The 11,030-nt window shown below is 29.3% G+C and overlaps 1 protein-coding gene across 3 annotated transcripts in view; it reads right to left on the reverse strand.

Annotated features, from left to right (window-relative positions):
• LOC129981183 (rab-like protein 6) overlaps positions 1-8,052 on the reverse strand; it is a 33,412-nt gene extending 25,360 nt beyond the window's left edge. For 2 of the 3 annotated variants that reach the window (XM_056091915.1, XM_056091913.1), the window contains exons 1-4: positions 7,678-7,884; positions 4,895-5,055; positions 4,301-4,407; positions 3,977-4,105 (exon numbers count right to left, since the gene is read on the reverse strand). In XM_056091915.1, coding sequence (XP_055947890.1) covers positions 3,977-4,105; positions 4,301-4,407; positions 4,895-5,021 — 363 coding nt within the window. In that variant the 5' untranslated portion in view covers positions 5,022-5,055; positions 7,678-7,884. Of the gene's footprint in view, positions 1-3,976; positions 4,106-4,300; positions 4,408-4,894; positions 5,056-7,677; positions 7,885-7,916 lie in introns of those variants that run through there. The other variant, XM_056091914.1, reaches the window with a different exon arrangement.
• Between the last annotated feature and the right edge of the window lie 2,978 nt (positions 8,053-11,030).

Below are 11,030 nucleotides of genomic sequence, written 5' to 3' on the forward strand. Positions count from 1 at the left end.
ACTATTTTCAATATTAAGGAAGTTGTAGCAAAATGAAGATTTCAACTCCCCACCACCACCACCATTTCTACTCCCTTTAAGCTAGATGCCCCATTTATGAAGTCCTCCAAAATTTTTATATTTTTTACAACATATTCTAAGCTGGTTAAAATCCAAATAAAATTACTCTAGTTATCTTGTTTACAAGATAACATATGCAAAGTGTTATATATTGTGGTGAATAGCATATAAGCCAGTTAACAACTATGCTGCACAGGCAATTGCTTTTGTATCCTGGTTATATTACTGGATTACAAACTACAAGGTACCAGGTTCTACCCTTGCGCATTCCCAATTCCCTAAATTGGTGACCCCGGACGATAAACCTTCAACCTTCGTACAGCTGTTGTGGCGCCATCTACCCGCAACCAAAGTCGTCAGATTCACTTGACGCAGCAAACCCAAAGTCGTCAGACTCACTTGACGCAGCAATCCCTCATTCACACACGCTCGCCATAACGCTTGGCACTACTCAAATGGGTACATACAGGCGCATTAGACTCAATAGCTAATAAATACGTCACCACTCAACAGCCATATCATTCGTATCACCTCCAACTCACTGGAGGAGGAGTCTGTGGTGAATAGCATATAAGCCAGTTAACAACTACGCTGCACGGTCAATTGCTTTTGTATCATGGTTATGTTATTGGACTGTGAACCAAAAGGTCCTAGGTTCTATCCTCGTGCATTCAACCCCTAAAATATAAACTTTTGAATGAAGGATGGTTATGGGTTCTAGGGACCATGAAAAGTGAAGAATTGCAAAAAATTCACTGAAGTCTTGTCATGAAAACCATTGCGATAGGTAGTCTTCCTATCGGAAACTATCTAACTATAAGAATTTTAAACCTCAGCTCACTGATCCTGGCTACAATCCAACATTTAAAAAAATGTAAATAAAATGTGAAGCTTATTATCTCATTACTAGGTTTTTTTTCATATATCAATAAATCAATCAATTTAACACTAAAAAAATGTTTGAGTAGCTAGATGCCAAAACACAACTTAGAATTTGAACAACTGATAATGATGCAGATCAAAGGATTTTTTTTAAATTCCATCCAGCCTTAACCCTCTCGATTCCAGCGGGGCGGTTTGGGGCGGTTTGAGAATTTACCCTATAATATCCACGTGGGTCGGTTTGGGGCGGCTGTTAGCCGTTTTAGGGGAGATGGGTATAAAAAGAGGCTCCTCTACTGAACCCTCCAGGAGGTCCTCATTATCTTCGACAATCGCGGCTTTTTCACAGTAGTTTCCCCTGTGCCTTAGGGCGGTAGGGGTTGGGGAGGGATTCAGTCAATAGGTTGTTGGCGTACATTTTGTATTTTGAAAGGGTTTTAGTTTCTATTTTCACGTGTTGTTAGCTCAAAATTGGAAAGATTTTATGGCCATTTATAAAAGAAATTTTCCACTGAAGTTCTCTGGTAACGATGAATGATATATAAGGATACCGACACGTTGTTTATTTTTCGGACAAGCATCAGAAGCCCTTTGCAGTAGTAAGACTATTGTAATGATATAAAGACAAACCATTGCATTGACACTGCGGCCTATTCACATCGCAGTTTTCTCACAAAATGGGTAGCGACAGTTGTTACTATGGAAGGAAGTCGTTTTACACTCCAAGCATCTTATTCTTTCATCAAAGGACTGTCGGAAATTCTGAGGCCGTGTACAAACTACCGCCTTTAAAATAGAATTAAAAGACAAAAAAAAAAAAAAAAGAAAGATTGGGAGTATTCTTTATCGCCCTCTTTAAAGAGTGAGATAAGTTATATAAATACCGAGTTCCTTTTTAGAATTCCATTCAGAAAATTTCTCTTCAGTTGTGAATTGCTACTCTTTATTTCATGTACTGTGAATCGGGTGTTTGGATTATCAGAGTAATTTTTCTATTGAAACGCTTATTATTTCTTCATTATGAGTAAAAGAAATCGTGAACACACTGAAGAAGAAATTAAAGCAATTTTACTTGATTCTGATGAAAGTGACAGTGATCTATCAGATGATGGTTGGCCAAAAAATGATACTTTAGTTGATCTCTCGTTTATTCTAAGCAAAGAAGCAGGAGATGAAACTAACGTCGGTCAGATGAACGAGAGAGAGAGAGATGAGGAGTCAAAAAATGTTATATAATGTACATATTATCAAAAATTTGCAAATGATTCCCTCGTGTGTAAATTTGTGGAAATTTAACATGAAGCTTTCGTTCAAAAATGTATCTTGTCTTAACAATACTATAGAAAACTTTACATAACATTTTAAAATCAGAAATTCAGCTTGAAAAATTCAACATGACAGTTCATACTAAAAAAGTAATATTTATGATTAATGTAATTTTAAATGTGTTAAATCTTCATATTTAGTTTATGAAGAATGTAATGTTTTAGTAAAATGTTCAGGCTGAAAACTGAAGGAATGTATTTTCGAAATATATTTCGCTGAGTAATTTTTCCCCCGAATTTTATTTCATAAATGTTTGTACTTCATTATTAAATGAAGTTTTAAAAATATGTTAACTCATCTATCGAAACAATTTGATAGATGAGATATATAAGATTTGACGTAATACATTCCCTTGGTTAGAAAAAAATTCCCTTGGTTAGAAAAAAATTTTAATAGTTATATTTTAAAAGATTAGTAAAAATGAGTGGCAAAATAAAGATATTTTTGGAATTTATATTTACCCTACATTCTTTTTCGATTATTTAATGTAAAAGCAAGAATGCGTAAGGTTTTGGGGGAAAAAAATGTGAAAACTTCTTTACAAATTTTTCTAAAACTTTTCTCTTAGTATCACTATCGTAAATGCAAAATAATATTTTATATTTAAAAATTCAATAAAGATAATCGTTTATATTGAAAAAAAATGCTAAAGACAATAAAAAAAAAAAAATCTTAGCTGAGTGTTGAAAGAACATATTATTTTTGAAACATGTTTCAAAAAGAGCAATAACATTTTTTTATCCAACGATTGTTTTTATTTTGGTATTAAATGAAGATTTAATACATTATCTTGTTTATCACTGAAAAGCATTCACATCTATACTATGTTAAAAAATGAACTAATTGCATTGATATATATATAATGTATGTTTTACATTACTATGCAAAAAAAAATTTACATGGTAATATATGACATATTATTTAATTTTGGCAACAAAAAAATGTAAAAGCCTATTGAGAATCAAATGAAACATAAAAATGTTTTTGAAATTGCTAGTAAAGCAAGTTCTTATTTAAATGGTTTGTAAGCGTAACATAAAACTTACAAAAAAAAAAAACTATTTTCTAAATTATAGAATAAATTTCAAATTTTTTGTAAAAAAAAATACCCTACAAAGATGATGAGCGAAACACTTCACACTAAAAAATAAAAATACATTAGAATAAAACTCTTAAGCTGCTGGAAAATGAATCTCGTTGTCGAAAACCGCAAGGCAATTATTCAAGGTAGAGCGTCGACAGTTTTATTACTTCAGAGTGAGGGGTTAAACTGCCCCTCAGCTAGGAAGAGTCCATGTCTTTCAGAGCCACGCTGAAAAAGTCTGGATGTTAAAGGGAGTGCCACTTGAAAAGCGCTTGGATGTTAAAGAGTTAAGGTCTTTGATGGCTTATTCCCATTACCATCATATTATAGATGTAAATATTCAAAAATAAACAAGATTATTACTATTTTACTTTGAAAAATGGCTAAGTGTGATTAATAAATATCTTAAACTTATAATTTGATAAACATTTATTAGAAATGTATGTTAATAACCAGTTAAAATAATGCCACTATAGACTTTATTTTTAAACTAAACTATAGATAAAATACAAAACACTGTCTGATTTTACAGCAAAAAGATATAAAAAAAAAAAATTGCAAGTTTTTTAAAAGAGGAATAAAAGCAAATTTCAAGAAGAAGGAAAAATTAATATAGCAACTTACCTCTGATGCTTTATTATCAAGTTTTAAACCATCTATCTTTTTTCTTTTTTTACCCTTATCAACAACATCCCATACTTCAACTTTAACAACATCATCAGTTGCTTTGTAATTCCACTGAATGCTAGCAACCTATGAAATAAAAGATATTAACCATATAGTGATTAATGGAAAGTATTAAAAAAAGCATTAAGTTTAGTTAAAAGAAGTGCAAATCAAAAATATATAGAATATATTTTTCAAAACTGGCTGAATGTTTTTAAAAAATATTCTTCCAGTTAATTATGAAAAATGATTAAATACCTAATTACAAATGAGTAACATCACCTGGATTTCGTCAGTAGGTAAATATTCTTCAATAAACTTTTTGCCTTGTAACCTTGCAAACAGACATGATTTTCCAACGTTTCGATCACCTTTTATAATAATTTTCACTAAAAAAATAAAATATAAAAACATAATTTTTTTTTCTAACAGTCCTATTTTCATTCAGAAATAAATGTGGGAAAATAAAAAATAAAAGCAAGTTCTCATAAAACATTAAAATAATTTCTAGAAAATGAAAATTTACATTTTCATGCTAATTTTTTTAATAAATTATCTACATTAAATTTGATACAAAAATTATACATGTTAATATATGAAAATGACAAAATATTAATAAATATATCAGTAATAGCAAAAGTCATCTTGTTTAAAAGAACTAATTTGAAGGTCCTTAAATATTTATATTAAGATTTAGCACTAATAAAACAAAAACTTTCTAATCCAATAATAAAGAAAACTATTTTTAACCAAGCATTAAAAAATTACAATTAAACTAAGAAGCAACAGAAAGAAATTTAAAAACTCCATGTTAGCTCCAAAAAATCCATTTAAAAACTCCATAAATTTTATAAAATTAAATTGTAAAATTCTTACTGTTATATTGTACTCCTTTGGCAAACTTTCTTTGAAGGGACAAGCCCATTGCCTGTACACCAGGAGGTGGAAGCCCTTTAGAGGAAGCATCATGACTGCTGACTAGTTTTTTCAAAGCGTTAAACATTTCATGAAAAAATAACAAGTCCACTCACACTAACCTAAATGAAAGAGCAATATAAATAATGATCCAACATTTTAAAAAAAAATTACAATTTTTTTTAAAAAGCTAATTTACTTGAGGTAATTTCTAAAAGAAAACATTGTAATTTCAAATTATTTTTATTTATTTATTTTATTTTAAAGTAAAAAATGTTCTTTCTACAAATTTCAAGTTCTTGAGAAATTCTAAATATTTTATTATTTTAATGGATTTCTGGGAGTTTTCCATCATTGCTATCCAACAGGTCTTTTGACTGTAAAAACTATCACTTTTCACTGAAATTTGTGGAAATAAGCATCTACTCTTATTAAGCTTCTTATTCTCATCATATTAATCTAGCATGATACCCTTATCAACATTATTACCACATATTCTTAATTGGCTTGCAGCTGAACCTTCTAGAAATATGTAGACTACAGACTGGGAAACTTCTAGTTTTGGACATTAATTGCAGACAAAAAGCACATTTTTTAAAATTAGTTTATAAATAGAATTCTCGCTGCTTAAAGGTTTACAAGAAACTGGCATGTAGAATTAGACTTTCTTAATGCATTCTTACATCTAAAAGTATAAGACTTATTGATTTGATTTTTATTTCAATTTTATGATGAGTAATTACATGCTTGATAAATTATTCAAACAAATAGATAACAATCAGCAATTTAACTTTTTATTATCTTTTAACATGTTTTTTAATAATAATAAGACAAATGTGTATATTAACATTCAACAGGTTAGTCCATTGCATTTAAGCTACCACATTTGACATGTGTGTATGTTTGTGTATTGAAGGATAAGAATATACATCTCAGTATTTTTTTTTTAATAATTTTAAATAAAAGAGTTTAAATAATTGAAGATTAGTTGAAATTTTGACCTTTTTTTTTTTTTTTTTCCCCTATCATAATTTCCAAAAATATGACAATCACAAAAATGATTTTGTCATTTTTAAATACAAAAAAATATATTCACAACAATACCAATTTTTTCACCCTATAATTTTTTTTTATTTTTAATTAATTTAAAAAAAATTAATGTATGCAACAATAATATATTTTATAGTTCAAGTAAACTCGAACAGCTTTCATTGCCACTGCTAATATTTCATCCTGTCTCTTTTACCATTCTTGATGATAAATTATGAGTGGTCATGATATAAAATATCCACTCATTTTTCCATGCCAAGAGGCTTCAGTATAAGGTGTGATTATAACAATTTTTAAAAAATTTTATTGTATTTCTATATTTGTAATCAAAGTTTAAATTCAGAACCAAGCAATGGTAAAAAATTTTATTAAGTACATTCATAGCTGCACTTTCCTGTAACTATGGAGCCTGAAGAATGCTTCAAAGCATGAGAATGCTAAATTTAGCACTCTGTTTCATATTTTACTTGGAATCTCATAAATGGGAAAATTTAAACACAAGTTAGACATGATACAGACAAGAGTTAATGCATATATTTCAATACTTTCAAGCTTCAAAAATGAAATAAAGTCAGATATAAATGCACTGTTTCCCTAAGGGTTATCAACAAACTTTTCAAATAAAAACAGCTCAGTTATAGATAGAGAACTATCAGAGCATCAATAAACCAAATCGCCATCTACTATTTACTGTCAAATAATCATTGACTACACTTGATTGTTTCTTTATGAATGCAATGAATAAAATGAATACAGAAATAAATTACTGCCTCTTTTTATTTCTTATTTTAAGGTTTGTCTTTAGATTACAGAATAATGTAATAAAATATACAGAATAATCTCATAAAAAAGTTAAAATTATGTTGATGCAAAGTACAAATAATAAAAAATATACAAAAGAATCAACCTTCCATTCATTTATAATGTTAGTTTTCATATAAATTTATTTCAAGTAGAAATTATGAGTCCATACTTCTCTTATACTTTACAATCATACTTTCAATAACTGAAAACTAAATTTAACTAAGTTTAAGCAATATGCACCTTATAATCGTCTTATCAAATTAAAAAAAAAAAAAAAAAAAAAAAAAAAAAAAAAAAAAAAACTTTAAAGAGATACATACATACAACAAACATATGAAGCCACATTAAATAACATCTGTTTAAATAATGAAGAAATGATTAAAATACAAAAGGTCTGTCATTTTTATAATGAAAATGATATAAAATTCAGCATTACAAACTAATCTGCTTACATCTTAAGTTAGAAAAGACAACAGCATAAAAATTTAAGACACTGAAGACGGTAATGATTTTGTATTTCATAACATATGTTACATGACTTATAGGATAAACAATGATAATTCTGAATTTTAATAATAAGAAATAAGAATTGCTAACTTAATACATAAGGGTAAAAACTAAAATCTTAATATTTCATGCTTTCCAAATGTCTAAATTGTAATTTATGAAATTTTCAAAGCAAAATAATAATAATATATTTTATTCAATACACTCATCAAATTAAGTTAAAAATATTTATATAATTATGATCCAAACAATCAGCTAAATGAAGATATAAATAAATGCAAGTCCAGATTTGATAATATATGCAAGTATCTATGTTTTATAGAAGCATTCCATTTTTACAGTTCAAAAATGCATATATTCTATACATAATAGATAAAACTTACTTGCTTAAAAAATACAGCTAATAAGTTACTATATGTTGAGGAAATTTCATAGAATTTGATTGATGTAAACAAATCATTTGAATTCTATCACACATAAACTTTTATTGTATAAATATTACTATCCAAAAAAAAAAAAATTATAAGCTATGCTAATCTCTCATTTGGAAACAAAATTTGAAATAATTTAGGAAAGATCAAAACTAAAATTCTGAAAATAATGTAAACAAACAATTAAATACATTTGCAATTTTTCCACAACAACAAAAGTCAACACTCAACATCACTTGAAATTAAAAGAATTGCCATGCAGTAAAAGAAGAATTCTTGTTGCCATATGTATATTTTATACGTTTTATAGTATGTACGAACAAACCACAGCCGACTGAAGCCGTCCAGACGACTATGGTGAACAAAGCCCGTTGTGTCGCAAACTTTTGGCGCGTTTTATTTCAGACGTAAAAACCTTCAAATTATGCAATATCAAATTTCAAATATTCAGTGAACACATAAAATCTTACTTTTAGTTGATATGGATTGAATATGCTTTGAAAATACTGATTTTGTGGTTTTATTCCTTATGATTTGCATATTTATATGTTTGTTTATACTAAGATGACTGCAATAATTGCTTTGTTTAAGCTCTTCGTAGAAATAAACTGACTGTTCCAAGATTATTATTGCAATTAATATTTATTACTTTATCAAATTTATCTAATTTATTAGAAAAAGCAATCTAAAAAAATTGAAGATTATTTCACATCATTTTTTATGGGTTTTTATCATTCTTAAGGCTCATTCATTCAGTTATGTAATTTAATCTTTGAATTTTTTTTTTATTTTGAGCTTAACTTGATCAACATCAGTTAACTATTACTGCATGCAAACTGGTGGTGGCTCTATAATGGTGTGGATCGTTTTTACTTCGAATGAACTGGGTCCTCTGATCCAAATGAATCGATCATTGACTAGAAAGGATTATGTACCTAAACAATGATGGAGATTTTTATGGATGGTAATGCGTCACGTCACAGGGCTACAAGTGTGCACAGTTGGTTTGAAGAACATTCTGGACAATTCCAGTAGATGATTTGGCTTCGGAGATGGCCCGATATGAAACCTGTCGATCATTTATGGGACATAATCAAGAGATCGGATCGTGAACAAAATTCCATACCGACAATACTTTCACAATTATGAAGGTCTATAGAATCAGCATGGCTCAATATTTCTTCAGGGTACTTCCATCGACTTATTGAGTCCCTACCACGTCGAGGTGCTCCACTTCGCCGGTTTGAAAGTAGGTTTGACACATTATTAGAAGGTATCCCATGACTTTATCAGCTCAGTGTATATAATTTACATCAGTTAAAAAAATTTTGAAATAGAAATTTTAAATATTTTAGGAGCAGAATAGACGAATCTCTCTATAGGTTCTTAAACAATGCAAGTCTTGCGGTTGTTTTTCCACTCCTCATTTCCAAAACCAAATTTTTTTTATTGATTTTAATTAAAAATATAAGAAGTTCTAAGTCGAAAATTTTGACAAACTGAAATAGCACAACATTATATTGCAATGTACTTTCAAATAAGTTGATTTCAATGTATTTTTAAACCACAAATGCCTACTCCAACCTGCCATTAAGACACACGGATCAGATCTGACCGGACCGCCGCGATAGCATTGACGGGAATTAAGGTTGAGTCCTAAGGACCATCACCGACCACGGTACAATCCTTCCTGTTGGAAGTACACCATTTCTGTCCCCATCCAAGTGGAACCACCATTCGAAAACTTCTCATTCCTCAAATCTGAGATGCTCCCTGGTGGGGGCTATATAAAGTGAAAGTGAAAACTTTTTAACTTCATTATTATTATTACATATTTAAATACTATATGAACAAAACATTTTTTTTAAAATTTTCGGCAACATAAAATTCAAACAAGCAAGCAAATAAGGAATACTGTTGACATCATGTTCTAAAATTTAAAAGATTCTCGGTTTTAATTTGAATAAATTGGAATGTATGTTTTTCATAAATTCAATGGAAGTAAAAAATTAAACTCTTCTGGTTATACATCAAAAATATTTCGAGTCCTTGAGGCCCACAATGTTGAAAGCCTTTGGTAGTTGCCTACATTGCGTATTAATAATCCGATTTTAAGGTAAAAACTTAGGATTAATTTTATTTCGAAAATTATTGATAGTTACAAATTAAAACGTTTTAAAATCAATATAGCAGCATTAAACACAGAATAAATGTGTAAAAAATTTGGAATTTGACTATTCAAGTCATTAAAATTTGAATATAGTTATTTTAAAATTCAAAATTTTTATTAAATAGATAAGATATTTATAAAATAGTTTTGGTGACTAAGATAATATATTCCGTTTTAAGGAACAAAACTTAACGCCTTTGGCTACCAATGTATTGACACGAAATATTATATTTCCTGGCTGTTAAATTATTAATTCTGGATACATAAGCACATAAAATTGAAGACGAATTTTTTTTCTATTCCTTCTTTAAAATCAAAATATTGTAATAATAAATATTTTGAAATAAATGTCTATACATCATTATATTTGACAGCACAATTTTAAAGGGGAAGAAGAATGGAAATTATTTGTATTATTTACCTTACTGAATCAAAGAATAATATGAGGCTTTTAAAACCTAAATGTAGTTAGAAAAACGAACCAAATGTCAAAATACAGTATCAAGAATAATATCGTAAAAAAACATTAAACAAGAAATTTAGCTTTAGGATACACAAAACTTTTCTTTTTTTCAGTCTTTTTATATTTTGTCATGTACCAAGCACTCGAAGAAAAGGTATTATACTCGTCAAAAATTCGACCTGAAAATTCTGAAGAATTTTCACATTTTTAACCTACTTGAATGCTGTTGTTCTTTCTGATTGTGAACACAATAAATAGATGTCTGTCAAATTTCTAACGAAATTTTTTACAGGAGTTTTGTCTGTCTATTTATCAGAGTATAAGTTTGTTGTTGTTACTTATGCACTTTACAAGCCCGCTGATGAACTGTCAGCGATTTAAGCCGAGTGTGCAGGGGCTTCTGAGGGCAAAGTCCCTTAGCATCCGAAGGCAGAAGTCTGACTTCTAGCTCATATGAAGATGACACACACATTCGCTTGCACAACCCCTTTTAAGAGGGTGGAGGGCTCTTTCACACACCTCACAGAGGGAACACAGGATAAGAACAACCATGCCCGAACCAGAACGCGAGCGCGAAATGCTCAGATCACGGAGAAAATGCATTACCCCTAGGCCAGGTCGCCGGCCCGAGTTGTAAGTGAACACGATAATTACAAAAATATAGATGAATAA

The sequence above is a fragment of the Argiope bruennichi genome, chromosome 8 (assembly GCF_947563725.1).
Source record: "Argiope bruennichi chromosome 8, qqArgBrue1.1, whole genome shotgun sequence".
Lineage (NCBI taxonomy): Eukaryota > Metazoa > Arthropoda > Arachnida > Araneae > Araneidae > Argiope > Argiope bruennichi.